Below are 17,561 nucleotides of genomic sequence, written 5' to 3' on the forward strand. Positions count from 1 at the left end.
TCTCCGCGAACCGCCGCCACCACGGGGTACGCTGTCATATCTGTCTAAATTCCTAGATCAGGCGGTGGGGCTTAACAATTTCAATTGACGGCATCGTGCTCACATGGTGCGTAGATTTACCAGGATCAGGCATGCGTGGGTACAACAGTCCGTAATAGTTCGTGGCCATTCGAGGTGGCGAGAACAATAGACCAGATGATCAAGAACCCCACAGAAACCTTTGCATAGGGCCCACAACCAGATCTTGCCAAGGACTAATTATCGATCCTTCAACTTTCTATGGCGGAGATGGGGAAGCACTGTTGATGGCGTGTGGCATTTCCGAGTCCCTACCCTGCACACCTCACTCATCTCGTCCCTGCTTTCTCTCCTCCACACACACAAGCTCAGCTCTCCATAGACTGGAAAACGTTACGGATAAGGACACTTCTTTGTCCCACCCTGTCATCAGTTCCGAAAATGTCACAAAACACTAGTTCGCCGGGGCCGGATCTAGGTGCAGGCACTATAGGATCCATGTAAGCTCTTTCCATACTATCTGCGCTGCACACAGTCTGACGTGTAGCCGAAAGCCCCGCGGCACACCTCCTGCTGGCCGCTGTCGCAGGTAAGCTGCCGCACAACCAACCGGAGTGCAAGTCCTTAACAGCCTTTAGCGCTCATTTTCTACGAGTACACCATCTCATTCGGGCAAGAGGTGTCCGTCGTGTGGCAGCGAAAGCTCGGCCCTGCATCCCTCCTCCTCCTTACCATACGCTGGACATTGCTGTTCGAGGCCATATCGCTCGTTCTGCCGCAACCGTCTCCAGAGGTACGCTGCTCTATGTCGTTCCACTTACTCATTTGAATATCTCGGGGTAGAGGTGCGACCAGAATATACGGCTACCTGTCAGCTAGGCTTACGGATCACATTGCAGATGCGGTCTACGGACGAATATGATCCTGGTCCCCGCCTTAATGGGGTATGCTCAGACAGCCGGTACGCGACAGTGTTATCAATGCAGCAGCACTTACAGACTGATGCTCACTCTAGTCTTCTCTGGTTTGCGTGTGTTCGCGATAACGAATCGCAATCACATTCTGTCGCTCGTCGTCTTGATCTTGATCTTGACCCCGGTCATAACCAACTTTGTAAGCGTCGTCTCCCTCCTGTATGGATTGGGTCCACTGACACCGTCTTCGCTTGATGTACAGTATGCGATCGCCATCCATGCAGTAGCCCCGCCCTTCATAGGTCCGCGGCTAGTGATATGTACGCCGAGAGCGCCCCTCTCGAAAAAAGCCAACCTAACGTGCGTATTTGAGGCTGTGGATACCATTCATTACTGACACTGACAGGTATCCAGAAGTGAGATGAGCAACGTCACACATCAATCAAGCCACTGATATAGCTGTGCATTAGTCGCATTATGCGGTCGAATACCGGTGATTATAGGAGAATCGATTACCATCATCCTGACATGGAAAAAGGCCTACCACCGGCAGCAGAATCTCGTCAATATTCGAAGCCGAGCCTCGCTGACGCAGATCCTTATCCGTGATGGCAAGATCTCACTTTTTCTGCCGTCGCACGATGCTGACTATGGTTTCTAGGAACTGCGTATTTTATGTAATCACCCACATGCTCAATTTCACTTACCATCGCTGACAAGCTATGCAGGGCTATGGTGCTAGTTAATATTGCTGAGATATTAGTTCTTACGCATGGCCAGGTAACTAGAACTTCATTCTCGCTTCAAGATAGCGGCCTGACAAATCATCTTTCGCGCAGTCGACATCCTTCGTGGGACCATTTCTGGATGTGCTGGTGAGTCTAACAGCCTACTTTGGTGCTACAACTCGCGATTGATACGCCGCTACAGCCACCAATTCTCATATGCAGATTTATAATGAATCTGCGCCACTCGTCGGACCATCCGGGCTACACCGAGGACTCACAGGTTGACCTCGATTCGCCCGGAGAGATCCAGACGAAGACAGTTGTGTTCCGACATTTCAACCAGGGGCTGGACGAGTTTGGACGCTCGCTGGACGTGGGTGGGAGCCGTACACGGAGCGGCTTGGCTGTCAGTGGGCGGAACAGAGGTGGATCGGACAAGGGTGGTATTGCTCTCACGGTGTATGTATCCCCCAGTCGGAAGCTCCTCGTCGGCGACGCTAACTGTTCTCTAGGTTATAACGAACTACCGATAGTGCGTCTTCGTTATATTCATAGCTGAATCAAGCAGACATGTATATGTTGTAAAATAGTAACTTAGTCACGGTCAATCCAGCGTTTCGACTCCTTCGTACCCGTTCGCGAGTTTCAGCTTCGCCATTTAAGTGACACATCGTCGACTGCATCTGCTGCGGCTCGAGCGCCCTGTCTACGCAGTTCGACAGGCCGTACAAGAAGGGCACAAATACAGGGAAGACAGCGCAGCCGGCATTGCACTCGAGACTCTTCTGCTCTCTTCCGCGGAAGCTCAAGTACTATGCGCGCTCAAAGTCGAGTTCTAACTCGCACAAGAGTGTCTTATAAAAGAGTAACGCCAGTAAGCCGAACATATCAGCGCCTCACAGGCATCAGCTGCCATCCTCAAGGGCGACTCGGTGGGTGAACAGAGAGAATTGTGTTTAGTGCGACATGACGTGCGACGACTTAAGAAGGAGAGACGGTGGAAGACATTGGTAATGCGGAAGCTCACTTTGAACCTGCGAGAGCTTGTGAGGGCTTGCAAGCGCAGTAATGGAAGGATAATCGCTCCCGTCGCGAACCATTCTCGACTGTGTTCTTGCACTCCGTGATATCTCATCCCACAGCATCTAGTGGCAGACCCCACGCGCGTCTCTATTCGCGCGAAGTTTTTCGGACGGAACAAGAACGTGTCAATCACAGGTCCTGGTATTATTTCCGCAAGACTGGTTCCATTAACAGGGTAGGTGAACGATGACCAGAACCGGCGGCCTGGTGACAGAAATGGTTTAGTAGCGGTCACTCGCAGGGGCCTCCCGGTGGTAGTACAAGGCTAGAGATGATGTCTGCGGTGGCGAGGACACTTTTCGTGCCTATAGTTGCAGGAGAACTAAAACTACGACCTTAGTATGTGGTCTACCGCTCGACTAGATATCTCTACATTGAGTCATCGTCTGCATAGTCACTTCTCTGATCCAATTCAATCACAGATGGTGACCGACCGTTGAGGCGCTTTCTGACACGATCGCTCATATGGACGTCGAACATCCCCGCAGCCCGCAGGTTCCCCAACTCCGGGGACTCGACCCCCGCCAGATGCAGCTCGGTTCCAAGGAGCCACGTGTACTGCAATAAGCCTCCGCTGTCGACGACGATGCGTGGATCGAAGGCGGCACGGGCTGGCGCAGGCACCCGGGTAACCAAGATGCAGAGGACAAGGAGCCCAACCGACGTTACCAATCCAATGACGATCTGAATGAGACCTGTTAATCGCCGGCAGGCAACGTGAGGTGTCGAAGAAGCGTACCGGTATTAGGCTCAGCTGCGCGAAAGTCATTTGAGATTTAGCTACGGATGTAGAGGTAGAAGCTTAGACTCACATTCAAGCGCAACCTCTGGACAAGCACCATGATTGTTGCTTCGCCATATGGCGACTCCTCCTTTGTACCGCTTGCATTGAGATTGGGATCAGAGACCAGCGGGAATAAACTCACATCTGACCGCTTCGACGGAGCCGAGTAGAGAGGTGTAGCCAGGCCGGAGATGGCGTGCGCGCTGGAGTAATTGACGTTGTTGCCTGCAAGCGCTATGGTCACCCTCTGTCAATCGAGACGAGGCCGTGTGAACGCACCATACCAGAACGTGGCAGCCAAAGCCCTTGCGAGGCTGTGGTTAACCTCCGCGAGGCTCACGTTCGACCGGCTCTCTGACGCGATGCGTAAGTCCTCGGTCAAGAACCTGTTAGAACGTGAGACACGCAGCCGAGCAGGAAAAGTAGAGATACAAACACATCGAACGCTGTGGGCACGACCGTGTTTGCCGAGGACGCGCGCAGGATCGCACCCGCGATGGGATTCACGTCCAGAGGGTTGGTGTCCGGCTCCAAGCCTGGCAGCGCCACCGGAGGCGCGGCCTCCGTAACATTGGCGGAACCGGCAACAACAGCGAAGGAGCTTTGGTGCCCGCTCGAGGGCGAGTAGGACGGCGCGCTCTGGGCCTGGGGACGCACGGCATCATGAACGCGGATCCCGTGCAAGACTAAATAGAAACATACAATGCGAAGCTGCGCTGTCAGCTCCTGGTCGGTCGGCCGCGTCCAGTTTTTCCACAAGGTGCTGTCGGTCTGCGGCCCCTGCGTGGTAGCTCCTGGCGTACGCGTGTCGACTGACACTTCAACTTTGACATTCGTGATTCCTACGTTGCAAGCCAGCAGCTGTACTGCCGTGATCATTTCTTCACGTACAATTTAGCCTGTGATACTAGAGAAGGCGTCAGGAAAGGATGTGCCTACCAGCAGGATCCGCATAAGGCACAGGGACAATGACCTGTGGATCAATGGGCTTCCAGGGCCCGCCCGGCACGGGTGCTTCGTGTCCTGCGGAGTCCAGAATGGCTACGGTGGACAGCATGACGATGGGTGCCCAGCATGTGCTTCGGGAATACGCAGCGGGCAATAGCTGCATGCTGCAGTCCAGGTCTGTGTTTATCACTTGCCCGGTGTAGATCGCCGAGGCGCTGTCTGGTGTACAGCGCGTGTGAGGGAAGAGAACCCAGGGACCAAAGGCTGACACCTACAAGGAAGACTTGCTGAGAAGTTCACGCCCTGTTCGTACGTGTCGTCGATACTGAAGCTCAGCCACGTCATGTTCGGCTGTCCACGCAGGTCGACGCCCCTGGAACCTGTGAGCATTGGATCGGCAGATGGTAAGGCGGCACAATCGACGCTGTACACGGACGCATTGACCATGGCACTCCCGCTCGCGAAAGACACTTGGGGGATAACATCGTAAACCATGTTGTCTTGGAGTCCCAGTGTAGGCACCTCGGGCTGGTCATAGACCAAGAGAATGTCGTACGCGGAAACAGAACTACAACGACAAATGAGCTTGTAAACTGTATCAACTGGCACAATAACTTACTCGGTGCCAAAAGTCGCATTTGCAAGGACCGTGTGATGCACTGTCGAGACTGTTGCGTTATAGGGTACCACGTTCAGAACAGTTGGTATAGTAATATGGAGCAGCCAGACGCCGAACAAATAGGCGGTGATGTACATGACACCAGCTATGGCTGCGCGAAGCTTGAACTGTGCCCACAGCGACGTGAACGCTGCGCCGAGCCCAAGCCAGGCACCGCTCTTGTCGTGTAAAGCAGTCAGCGTCTGGCGAACATAGAGATCACTTCGGAACGCTAGGGACTGCGTCAACGAGACCAATATGGCAAGAAATATCTGCAGTTGGTCAGCCGAAGGACAACCGTAACACCATCGGAAAGCTGACTTACTGTCCCGAATACTTGTACCAGGGTTGTCGCCGCCAGTGAATACCATTCGAGCGTGAACGGAGTGAGGGCGAATGAGATGGCCCGCTCATAGTGTCCCAAGCAAACGACCAGGAGAGCGATATGTACAAGAATGAGGAAGAGATGTAATGCAATGCATACCAACGCATGCACGTGGTACACTGACCACCCGGCCTTTTGGGGAGTCTGTGCCCCTCGCCCCGGTGGTGTGTCGTCCCCTAACGGTAGGGTTCGAGGGTTTTCTGTCGCATACGAACTCTTTTCTAGTGGAGAGTAGTAGTCCATGTCGAGGCCGTTGAATGCATCCGGGTGATAAGCAACATGCAACGACGACCATGGAAGGCGACAAACGAAGGGCGGCCAAGCTCATTAACTGGATATGATGGCTGTGAAGCAACCATCAAAACCAGGGAAGCGTGGCAAAAGCCAAGGCTCATTGAGCGTTGATATTGACATTGATCTGGTAGACGAGATGTTCGGAGAAAAGAAATCTGGCTGGCCGGGCCCGAACCATGGCTATAGGAGGAAAATCATGATTTATGCCGTAAATTATCCCAGTATAGTAATATGTACTTTTTCGACCTAACTGGCGAAGGCGCTCAAATTAATTTTTCCGACAACTCTCCAGAACCGGAGAAAAATCATTGGAGGTGTTAGTGGGAAATCGCCGTGACCGCCGGTCAGGCCGGTCAGGAGTTGCATCATTCTCAACTTTCACTTGGATGCGTCCGCTTCTCACCTCAGCAAATCCGCGATATCGGAGACCACGAAAGGAATTTACAAGGGATTTCGGCTCTTTACTCGCGGCATCTCGTAACGCCGCACTCATCCCTGCAAGCCACTTCGTTCTTATCAAGCACCGTCTCACAAATGCGTCATCGAAGTTCGCCAATGTTGTTCTATCATACCATGAACCTACGCCGCAAACTCCGTATCGTCAGTCTGGAAGCGTCCGATGCTATTCAACGAACAGCTATGCACTTGTCCATCTTTCACATACCTACAGGCCACGTCCTCGAGACCAGCAACGCATACGCATCTATCTCTCCTGCACGTCCTTTGCCGCATCTAACAAGTAAAATGACTAAGATTTGAATATAGATAAATCAACCGCCTGCATCCAGTCAGCCGGGATGTTCGTCGACGGTCAGGTGCGCGCAAGGATTATCAGCATTATTATCTAATTCACCCACAATCCATAGGGTCAAAACACTGTTCTTGCCAGTGCCTCGCAGAATAGTCTTGCGAAGACAGTTTACGTTTGATATCCTCGTATAGAGCGCTCCAGGACGGCATAGGAAAGGCATATATAAGACAATGCATTAGCTGTGTTCCACCTCACATTGTAGCCTCGCCTTCAAAGCCAGTCCAACAAAATGCCTGGAATGTTCACTCACGAGTTCTCCGTGGATCTCTACAAGGGCACCGTGACAGTGAACACTGGCCTATTCATCAACGGACGGTTCGTTGATCCCGTTGACCACGAGACTATTGAGTACGTCATTGTTGTCTTTGTGTCTCAAATATCCTGATGCTGTCTTTCAAAGCGTCTTTAATCCTGGTAAGCCACGACTTTGTTCATTAGAGTGTGTGTGCTGACATATTTAAAGTGAACGGCGGTGTTATCACAAAGGTTTCGGTTGGAAACTCAAAAGACATCGACATTGCTGTCAAGGCTGCGAGGGCTGCATTCAAAGCCTCCTGGGGCCTCAAGACACCTGGTTCCGGGCGTGGAAAGCTCCTGTACAAACTTGCAGAGCTCCTCAAGAAGAACGCAGATGCATTTGCAGTCACTGAGGCTCTCGATGTTGGTACGTACGCGTAGGTTCGACATGGATTTACTGTGCTTATCATGTACAGGCAAGCCCTTCGTTCATGCAAAGAGCCAAGACGTTCAGGACGCTATCGACAACCTGCGCTACTTCGCTGGCTGGGCAGACAAGAACCATGATCAGACCATCGAGGTATTCTTCCACTTGCTCAACTTGCACATCCTGATTGCTTACAAGTTTTCTGCAGACAACAGAAGCCAAGTTCGCCTACACTCGACACGAACCCATTGGTGTCGTGGTTGGTCCTGCTCGCAGCATCGCATGGGGTAGAACGCGCTAACAGCTTATCAGGCAAGGATCATTCCATGAAACTTTCCAAGTTCGTTCCTCCTACTTCATTGTGTCGACACACATGCTAACTTCTATCTGTAGTAATAATCACCAGTTGGAAAATTGCTCCCGCGCTGGCAGCTGGCAACACCATCGTCCTCAAGCCGTCCGAGGTAATGCCACTCTCTGCACTCAAGCTCGCCGAGCCCGTTAAGGAGGCCGGCTTCCCCGACGGTGTCTTCAATGTTGTGACCGGCTACGGTGCAGTCGCAGGACAGGTGCTCACAAAGCATCCACTGGTTGGCAAGGTATCGTTCACTGGCAGCACGCTCGTTGGCCGCAAAGTCATGGAGACTGCAGCGAACACGAATTTGAAGCATGTGACGCTCGAACTTGGGGGCAAGAGCCCGACGATTATCTTCGACGACGCAGATCTCGAGCAGACCGTTAAGTGGGTCTGCGCGACCATCTTGTAGGTCTCTTGCAATAATTGTCAACTTGTCGGACACTCACGCTGTTGAATTAATAGCCATAACAGTGGCCAAATGTGCGCTGCCGGCTCGCGCATCTTCGTCCAGGAGGGCATCTACGACAAGTTCCTCCGGGCCTTCGCCGCCACCGCCGCGTCGATTAAGCAGGGCGATGGTTTCAAGGCGACGACCCAGCAAGGTCCTGTTGTTTCCATGACGCAGCTTGACCGCGTGCTCGGCTACATCGAGTCCGGCAAGCAGGAAGGTGCATGCATCATTACCGGTGGCTCGCGTGCCGAGGGATCAGGCTACTTCGTGAAACCGAAGATCTTCGCTGACGTGAAGTCAGACATGAAGATTGTGCGAGAAGAGATCTTCGGACCCGTTGCCATCGTGTCGAAGTTCAAGACCGAGGAGGAGGCGCTCGAGGCCACGAACGACACCGATCACAGCCTGTCGAGCTACGTGTTCACTGAGAACGTTAGTCGCGCTTGAGGTCGGCAACTGCTTCGTGAGTATAGCTTTGACATGGTCTTAGCTAACAGACACTGACGGGTATGGCACAGATTAATCAGGCTTCGCTTGCTTTGCTCGCAGATACCATTCGGCGGCTATAAGCAATTGGGTCACGGTAAAGAGATGAGCGAGTATGCTCTTGAGGCCTATACTCAGGTCAAGGCTGCCCACGTCAACTTGAGCCTCAAACTGTAAGAACGCATGGGAGACATCCCAAATGTGAAATTATAAGTACTTGTGGTTTAGGCACAAAAGTAGAATCTATATCAGTGGCTTCCACGAGGTTACAAGCAAGGTGTTCTTCTTGGCATGGCCTAGCCAAAACTGGTCAAACAAGAACCGCTTTTTTCGGTCTCGTGCCGAGATAAAATAGGTGAAAAACAATTTTAAATCAGCCAATGGCACCCAAAACTGATGGAAACGGGCTGTAGTTCTACCCATTGCTGCGGTTTCTTTCGTTCACCCAATGATAAATTCTACCCTGCTGATTTAACTACTCTCTAAATGTATTTGTATATTGTATGTGTACGACGGAGTTTGCAGACTACTCTTTGTGTCTAGCATCTTGTAGCCAATCACAATTGCACTTTACTTCTGCTCCTGCTCGTCCACGTAAGCTCGCATAACGACAGCAGCAAGAAGACGCATCGCGTATGTGCCGTATCAAGTTTGCAAACCTTGATTTCAGTCCTACCGCGTGTGCAGGCGATAAGCTTCATCTGTGCGAGGAGCACTGGCAGAGTCGAAGTACCACTGATAATTACCGTATAAACCAGAGAAATCGACCATGGACGAGTGACTACCCCAAATGAGGTCAAAGTTCTCACGTGATAAGATGACGCATCGCGAGCGGCCGTTTTGATGGCGCATCAGAGCATCACGGCTGAAGAAGAGAAAAAGGCGCACGCCGCGCAAGACAGGACCTGCCACGATGAACCAACGAACGTGCGTCCGTGACCTACAAGGTGGCGCTAAATTCCTTTATCTTGTCGGGAAATACGATCCACAGCATAAGATCTTCGCAGCCACTTTAGATGAGAAAACTCTCCAGACCCAGTTGGTTTGTTCCCAGGCCCGGTGCCCAGGGGTGTGTCCAGGGGTGCGTTCAGAATTTACCTTCCGTGTATCTCATCTGTGCTCGATCAGGACCTATTCTAGCCAGGTTGGATGGTTCATTTACCCTCCTCAAGAGCGCAGCCCTGAGGTGATGTGCTACTCTCTGCAGCACCTTTCCATATCGAGAAAATGTTGCGCCTGCTGAGCATCGAACGGCATGGCACAGTCGAGACTCGACAACGCCACAATGTCGGCGCCTGAGGTTTGTCGTAAACATCACTGAATCCATCGTTCTAGATACCGCCTCCGATGAAACGGATACTCAGACTAGACCCCACGTGTAGCTCGGAGTTTCGAACTAGACGAGCAGTGCCGAACCTGCCGCGTTTCTGATGCAAACTACACTGTCTCTGCCTGAACATGGAGTGGTGGGGATCGAACTGATCGAGCGTGCCCATGATACTCCATCTTCGCCGCGGAGGCCGTCGACGCGGTCACGGCCAGCGCCCGGCTATGGGCTGGATATCTCATTTTGGGCGATAGCTCCCAGGACCGACATGCTATTCTAACTCCAGGGACAAGGTGTGTTGTGTTCAGAAGAGATCTTCCGTAAGCAACTAATCATTTACCATATGCTACAGGTGGAACGCCCTTGCACAACCTCGTGGGGTTCAAGTTCGCAAGCCCGAGCGGGAAAATGCCTGCAAGAGGTTAGATGCATATCCCGAGTGCACTGCAATCGTCTTCAGCATCTAAAGAACGAAAGATTTATCTAACATAGTTCCCCGTACGGTGAGGGCTGTGCTGCGGCACAGTCGAGCTTGTTCAACATCGTTAGAGCTCCTGTGGAATCTCAGTGAACAGTCGCCACCACGGGGTACGCTGTCATACCTGTCTAAATCCTTGGGGCTTGAGAATTTCAATTGACGGTATCGTACCCACATGTTGCGTGGATCAGGTCTGCGTGGGCATAATAGCCCGTAAGCGTCCTTGTTCATTCGAAGTGGTGGGAACAGTGGACCAGATGATCAAGAAATTCCTAGGAAACCTTTACATAACTTAGGGTCCACAACCGGATCCTGCCATCAATCCTTCGACTTCTTATGATGGGGATGGGGAAGCACCGTTGACGATATGTGGTATCCCTCTGCCCTACCTCACCCCTCCTCATCCCAGCCTTCCTCTCTCCACGTACACATACAGAAGCCTAGCTCTCTATAGGCTGGAAGAATTTACGGCTGTGGACACTTTTATGACCCCTCTTGTCATCGGTTTCGAAAATGTCACAAAATGCTAGTTCGCCAGGGCCGGATCTAGGTGCAGGCACCATAGAATCCATGTAGGCTCTCCCCGTGCTATCTGCATTGCACACAGTCTGACATGTGCCCGAAAGTTCCACGGCACCCCTCTTGCTGGCCGCTGTCGCAGGTAAGCTGCCGTACAATCAGTCGGAGTGCAAGTCCTTAACAGCCTTTAGCGCTCATTTTCTACGAGTACGCCATCTTGCTCGGGCAAGAGGTGACTGTCGTGTGGCAGCGAAAGCTCAGTCCTGCATCCCTCCTCCTCCTTACCATACGCTGGACATTGCTATTCGAGGCCATATCGCTCGTTCTGCCACAACCGTCACCAGAGGTACGCTGCTCTATGCCGTTCCACTTACTTATCTGAATGTCTCAAGGATAGAGGTGCATCTAAAATGTAAGACTACCTGCTATTTGAGCTTACAGACTACATTGTAGATGCGGTTCCCGAACAAATATGATCCTAGTCCCCGCTCTAATGGGGTATGCTCAGGCAGCAAGTACGTGACAGTCTGTGTTGTCCATGCAACAACATTCACAGACTGATTCCTACGCCAGTCTTCGCCGGCTTGCGAGTGTTTGCGATAACGAATCACAATTACATCCTGTCGCTCGTCGTCTTGATCCTGATTTTGACCCCGGTCATAACCAACTCTGTATGTACCATCCTCCTCCTGGAAGGACTGGGCTCGCTGACACCTTTTGCGCTTGATGCACAGTATGCGATCGCTATTCGTGCAGTAGCTCTGCCCTTCATAGGTCCGCGGCTAGTGATATGCACGCCTAAAACGCTCATCTCGAACAAGGTCAGCCTAGCGTGCGTATTTGAGGCTGTGAATGCCATTCATTACTGACAACGGCAGACATCTAGAAGTAAGATAGGCGACATGACTACCGAGATAGGTTACTGACCCAGTTGTGCATTAGTCGCGTTATGCGGTCGGATACCGGTGATTGTGGGAGAATCGATTACTATCGTTCTGACATGGAAGAAGGCCTACCGTCGGCAGCAAATTCTCGTCAATATTCGTGGTCCAGCTTCACTGACTCAGACCCTTATCTGCGACGGTACGATCTCACTCTTTCTGCCGTCGCACAATACTGACTAAGGCCTCCAGGGACTGTGTATTTCATGTAATCACCTAGATGCTCGATTCCACGTTCTGTTGCTTACAAGCTATGCAGGGTTATGATGTTCGTTAATATTGCTGAGATATTAGTTCTCACACATGGTCAGGTAGCTGGAGCTTCATTCTCGTTTTGCGATGATAGCCTGACAAATCGTCTTTCGCGCAGTCGACGGCCTTCGCAGGACCATTCCTGGATGCGCTAGTAAGCCGAGCAGCGTGTACGCTGGCACTACAACCCGCGATTGATACTCTGTTACAGCCTCCAATTCTCATATGCAGGTTCATAATGAACCTGCGCCGCTCGTCGGACCATTCGGGCTACACCAAGGACTCACAGGTCGAGCTGGATTTGCCTGGAGAGATACAGACGAAGTCAGTTGTGTTCCGACATTTTAATCAGGGGTTAGATGAATTCGGACGCTCGCTGGACGTGGGTGGGAGCCGTACACGAAGCAACTCGACTACCAGTTGGCGGAACAGAGGCGGATCGGTGTTATCGGAGTCGACCATGGAAGACTACTCGGACGAGACTGGAATTATTCTTGCGGTGTACGTGTTTCCCACACAGAATATCCTCACGAGCGATGCTAATTGTGCTCTAGGCTAAAACGATCTGCAGATAGTGCAGCTCCACTACCATGACACTTATAGCTGTATCAAACGATTATTCATACGTTGTAAAGTAGTGGCTCAATTTTAATCAGCTTCATCTTTCGACGGTGATAGAGAATATCAAGGCATCCCTGTCCTGCATACACGTCTCCCAGACAACTGGGTCGCACTCTTCTGCGAGCTCCAGGCTCCAGCTTCGACATCAAGTGACATATTGGCGACTGTATCTGTCGCAGCGCCCGCGTCTTGCCTGCGCATTGGTCCGACATACGAGAAGGGCGCGAATGCAGGGAGACGAAACAGTCGGCATTAGTGATGTGCGGGCCCGGTTTGGGCTCAAAGCCCGGGCTTGGGCTTGTGGCAACGTCGAGCCGAGCCCTGAGCCCGAGCCGAGTCCGAGCCCGGCCCAAGCCGCAGGCTTAAGCCCGGGCTTGCTCACAGTACAATGGGTATTGTGGTGCTATGAAAAGGGAGTATGTTTGGATGTAGTAGATTATTGCTGCATGTACTCACTGAATTCAGCCTCCAGAAGACGTACACTTGCAGAATAAGTCGAGTCGCAATGGAGCCCACGAGCGCGCGCCTATGGCAGACACCAGACGGTGATGCACAGTCGTGCTCGGCGGGAACCGTCGAGTCTAGAATATCCATATCATGTCTGGTATGTACATATTAGATCTCTCTCACCTTATTCTGAACTCAGGGGACAGTAACAGAGCCGGTGCACCCAAGCCTGGGCTTTCGGGCCGGGCTTGGGCTTGACTACGCTCCGAGCCCGGCCTTGAGCCCGCTGCCAGGCTTGGCTCGGGTCAGGCTTTTTGGGCCGGGCTTGGCGGGCTCGCGGGCTTTGAGGCCCGGCCCGCACATCACTAGTCAGCATCGAGGATGGAAATCTCGTTTCGCTCATTTCGGTGCGCATCTATGCGCACGACATCAACATGATTGTCGTGCTTCCGCTTTGTGTACATACTGTACAAGTGTTGTTAGTCCTCGTATGCCTGCCAGATATGCCAGGGGACAATGCCGCGTACGAAGGTCTGGTCGGAATCGCCAGGGACCCGAGCACGCTGAAACCGAAGCCACTATGATGAGGAGGGCACTGAGGGCCGCAGGCACGCCGAGAAGTGTGGGAATGAACAGCTCCCGTAGTATTTACCGCCTTTTAGTGTGTAATCCTACGAGAAAGCTTGGAAAACCAAGTATGCACGACAGGAGACCTTGGAGACTGCCATGGCAAAGAATGCGATGACCGAGAACGACTCCCTCACAGCTCAGGCCCTAGCCAAAACCTGGGAAAAAATGGTGGGCAAAGATCATCAGATGCAGCTCTATGGCTGCAGAATGTCCAAGATACGCTTCAAACGCGACTCTTCCGCTCAAGGCGCCAGAGCGCTCTGGGGCCTCTTCCGCGCTGACGCGTCGCGCCGATGCCTCGGGCGCGGCGCCTGATCCGCCTGCGGGAACTCCGGCCCGCGCCTTAGATAAACACTGTGTCAGGGCTGATTGAATACAGTGTCCCACACGTAGCTTGTCGCCTCCGGAATGCCTGTGGTGTCTAAAACATAGTATAAAGATCCAAGCAAGTAGGTAACGTTGTACCGTACGCTGGCGACGGCACCGCAACGGAGGCGGGCGGGGGCACGGAGCGACTACATTACAATAATCATCCCAGACCTCAGGAGAATGGCGAAAACAATTTCCTGTTTCGCATACCCAAGCGGTGGTACGCGCAGGCGCAGCCTTGACACAGCGGCAGCGGGGTTAATGGGCCGATCATCATGCATCGTGCCCAAAACCTACCCAATTACAGTTTTACCGGAGGAGCTGATAAGTGCGACTCTTTGGCACCTCTTCCAGACCAAGTTAATTTTGCCCCCCTTGAACGTCGAACGGCATGATGATGTGTGCTACCGGACCGTCCCGGCCGGCGCCACAATGTCAGCGCCTTAAATCTCAATCAGCACGAGGTCCTGCTTTCAAAATTTCAACGTCGCAACCCTCAACGTTCTAGCATCAGTCAAACTCGCTTCCTGCGTTCCCACCCGCCATTCGTTCATTTGCAGAAGCTAAATCTGTGTTCTATACCCTCTGTGAGTTCAGACTTTTCTTGTATGAGAGCCCTCATGGAGCCCTTGACTCAGGCTCTCGGAGTCCAATCCTGCTGTGGGTTCATCGTTGGATTTATCGCACTTGTCACAGCCTCCGATGAAATGGATACTTACCACAGTCTTTCTTCCCATTTTTAGACCAGATCAGACGTAGTTACCGACGAATGGCGATGCCGAACCTGCCGCATCTCCAGTTACTGCGCCGTCCCTGCCCTCGACGGCACAGAGCGACTTTTAACAGAGAGCTATGAGATGCGAATTTCTCGAGCGTCCCCATGGCACACCGTCCTCGCCGCGATCATGATCAGCGCCCGGCTATATACGAGATATATGGTTTTGGGCGACAATTCTCAGGATTAATGTGGCCCGAGGACTTTAAGAATCAGGTGTGTGCTGTCTAGGAGGCATATTCCGTGAAAACTGACCATTTGCCGTATGCCGCAGGCGGAGTACCCTTCCATGACTCCGCGGGGCTCAGTTTCGCAAGCCCGAGCAAGCAGGTGTTTACGAGAGGTGAGGAGCGTATCTTGAGTGCGCTACAGCGACATTTGGCACCGCAAGAACTGTGAATTTATACGACGCAGGTTCTCTATGACGAGGGCTCCGTGGTACCGTCGGTCGACATCTCTGGGGCCACTGCTGGATCTCCGCGAGACAGTCGCCGCCGCAGGGTGCGCCGTCGTATCTAGCTAGTCTCTTGATCAAACAGTGGAGCTCGAGCTTTTTGATAACGGCATCGTGCTCATGTGTTATGTAGATTCCCGAGAATCAGTCCGCGTGGGTACGGCTGTCCGCCCACGTTTGTGACCATTCGAAGCGGCAACAACGAAAGCCCAAATTAATCAGAACTCCCTGGGAAATCCCGCAATCACAATCTGCCATGAGCTTATCGTCAGTCCTTCGAATTGTTACGATGGTGATGGAGAAGCACAATTGATGACATGCAGGATCCCTCTACTGCGCATCTCACTATCCCATCCCAGCATTCCTTCCACGTACATAAGTCTGGCTCTCGACAAACTGGAAGAAGTCATGGCAAATGATACTCTGCCCCTACCTCTTGTCATCAGCTCCGAATATGTCACAAAATGCTGTTCCTCCAGGGCTGGATCTGGGTGCAGGCACCATAGAATCCATGTAGGCTCTCCCCACACCATCTGCACTGCACACAGTCTGACATGTGCCCGAAATTTTCACGACATGCCTCCTGCTGACCGCTGTCGCAGGTAAGCTGCCGCACAATCAGTCAGAGTGCAAGTCCTTAACAACCTTTAGCGCTCATTTTCTACGAGTACGCCATCTCGTTCGGGCAAGAGGTGACTGTCGTGTGGCGGCGAAAGTTCAGCCCTGCATCTGCCCTTCTCCTTACCATACGCTGGACATTGCTATTCGAGGTCATATTGCTCGTTCTGCCGCAACCGTCACCAGAGGTACGCTGCTCTATGTCGCTCCACTTACATCAGGAAACACTGACCATTCTACCGATGCTACCCGATGCTTCGGAGCACTACCAAGCTCGGGTAGCATCGGGTAGAATGGTTATTTGTTCCTGATGTACTCATATATACAGCTACCTGTCAGCTGAACTTACGGATCATATTGCAGATGCGGTCTACGGACGAATATGACCCTGATTCACGCTTTAATAGGGTATGCTCAGACAGCAAGTACGTGACAGTCTGTGCTGTCCCAACAACATTCACAGACTGATTCCTACGCCAGTCTTCGCCGGCTTGCGGGTGTTCGCAATAACAAATCGGAATCGCACTATATCGCTTGTCGTCTTGATCCTGATCCTGGCTCCGATCATGGCTAACGCTGTCAGTGTCGTCTTCCTCCTGGAAGGACTGGGCCTACTTATACCTTTTACACCTGACGCACAGTACCCAACCTCTATTCGTGTGGCGGCTCTGCCCTTCATAGGTCCGCGGCTAGTGATATGTACGCCGCAAGCTCCTACCGAACCCCCAGGACCGTAGCGGATGAAAGTGCCCAAAATGAATTTTTCCGACAAGTCTTCAAAAATCGCCATAAATCGAGAAAATATTATTGGCGGTGTCAGCCGAAAACCGGTGTGATGTGTGACATCCACTACGGTCGTAAAAGTACAGTATCTCGAACGGAGCCAACCTAGCGTGTGTATCTGAGTCTGTGAGTTTCGTTCATTACTGAATGGAACGTATCTAAAAGTAAGACAAGTGACGCGTCCTACCAGTCAAGCCACTGATATAGCTATACACTAGTCGCATTATGCGGTCGGATACCGGTGATTATAGGAGAATCGATCATCATAGGAGAATCGATCATCATCATCCTGGCATGGAAGAAGTTCTACCGCCGGCAGCAGGACTTCGTCAATATTCGAGGTCGAGTCTCGTTGACGCAGACTCTTATCCGCAACGGTAGTATCTTACCCTCCCTGCCGTCGCACGACGCTTATCATGGCCTCTAGGAACCGTGTATTTTATGTAACTACCCACCATTCGACTTCGCCTGCCATCGCTGACCAGCTATGCAGGGCTATGATGCTCGTTAATATTGCCGAGATATTAGTTCTCACGCATGGTCCGGTAACTGAGGCTTCATTTCATTTCACGACAACAAATTGACGAATCATCTTTCGCGCAGTCAACGGCCTTCGCGGGACTATTCTTGGACGCGTTGGTAAGCTGCACTGCTAGCCCTGGTACTCCAATTTGCGATTGATACGCCGCCACAGCCGCCGATCCTCGTATGCAGGTTCATAATGAATCTGCGCCGCTCGTCGATCCACTCAGGCTACACCGAGTA

The 17,561-nt window shown here is 52.2% G+C and overlaps 4 protein-coding genes across 4 annotated transcripts; 3 read left to right on the top strand and 1 right to left on the bottom strand.

Moving 5' to 3' along the window:
- The first annotated feature begins 1,850 nt into the window (after nucleotides 1-1,850).
- On the top strand, nucleotides 1,851-2,313 carry PHACADRAFT_262555 (uncharacterized protein). The gene has a single exon (XM_007399809.1). It carries the CDS (start codon nucleotides 1,890-1,892, stop codon nucleotides 2,217-2,219), a length of 330 nt encoding a protein of 109 aa, XP_007399871.1. The 5' UTR covers nucleotides 1,851-1,889; the 3' UTR covers nucleotides 2,220-2,313.
- A 1,902-nt stretch (nucleotides 2,314-4,215) lies between these two features.
- PHACADRAFT_187439 (uncharacterized protein) lies at nucleotides 4,216-5,900 on the bottom strand (the record flags this gene model as incomplete). Its single annotated transcript, XM_007399810.1, has 5 exons — nucleotides 5,459-5,900; nucleotides 5,095-5,405; nucleotides 4,751-5,043; nucleotides 4,467-4,694; nucleotides 4,216-4,408 (listed from the first exon to the last, which is right to left on the bottom strand). Coding segments are annotated over exons 1-5 (1,326 nt in total), but the record flags the coding sequence as incomplete, so codon positions are not given.
- Nucleotides 5,901-6,656: 756 nt separating this feature from the next.
- PHACADRAFT_212682 (uncharacterized protein) lies at nucleotides 6,657-8,835 on the top strand. The gene is made up of 9 exons (XM_007399811.1): nucleotides 6,657-6,971; nucleotides 7,024-7,037; nucleotides 7,087-7,287; nucleotides 7,337-7,440; nucleotides 7,496-7,550; nucleotides 7,600-7,627; nucleotides 7,694-8,050; nucleotides 8,108-8,528; nucleotides 8,594-8,835. The coding sequence occupies exons 1-9, from the start codon at nucleotides 6,853-6,855 to the stop codon at nucleotides 8,663-8,665; spliced, it is 1,371 nt and encodes a 456-aa protein (XP_007399873.1). The 5' UTR covers nucleotides 6,657-6,852; the 3' UTR covers nucleotides 8,666-8,835.
- A 2,065-nt stretch (nucleotides 8,836-10,900) lies between these two features.
- Nucleotides 10,901-12,693, top strand: PHACADRAFT_199589 (uncharacterized protein; the record flags this gene model as incomplete). The annotated part of the gene is made up of 13 exons (XM_007399812.1): nucleotides 10,901-10,959; nucleotides 11,014-11,048; nucleotides 11,098-11,252; nucleotides 11,415-11,421; nucleotides 11,480-11,577; nucleotides 11,641-11,727; nucleotides 11,785-11,794; nucleotides 11,849-11,989; nucleotides 12,040-12,055; nucleotides 12,107-12,158; nucleotides 12,218-12,253; nucleotides 12,311-12,600; nucleotides 12,654-12,693. The coding sequence occupies 13 exons, from the start codon at nucleotides 10,901-10,903 to the stop codon at nucleotides 12,691-12,693; spliced, it is 1,026 nt and encodes a 341-aa protein (XP_007399874.1).
- Between the last annotated feature and the right edge of the window lie 4,868 nt (nucleotides 12,694-17,561).

The sequence above is a fragment of the Phanerochaete carnosa genome (genome assembly GCF_000300595.1).
Source record: "Phanerochaete carnosa HHB-10118-sp unplaced genomic scaffold PHACAscaffold_9, whole genome shotgun sequence".
Taxonomy (NCBI): domain Eukaryota; kingdom Fungi; phylum Basidiomycota; class Agaricomycetes; order Polyporales; family Phanerochaetaceae; genus Phanerochaete; species Phanerochaete carnosa.

Excerpts from the sequence above, each read along its gene's own strand:
- PHACADRAFT_262555 (XM_007399809.1), top strand. The coding sequence starts at position 1,890 with ATGAATCTGCGCCACTCGTCGGACCATCCGGGCTACACCGAGGACTCA.
- PHACADRAFT_212682 (XM_007399811.1), top strand. The coding sequence starts at position 6,853 with ATGCCTGGAATGTTCACTCACGAGTTCTCCGTGGATCTCTACAAGGGC. Across the intron at positions 7,288-7,336 it reads CACTGAGGCTCTCGATGTTG|GCAAGCCCTTCGTTCATGCA; the intron begins GTACGTACGCGT and ends TATCATGTACAG. Across the intron at positions 7,628-7,693 it reads CATTCCATGAAACTTTCCAA|TTGGAAAATTGCTCCCGCGC; the intron begins GTTCGTTCCTCC and ends AATAATCACCAG.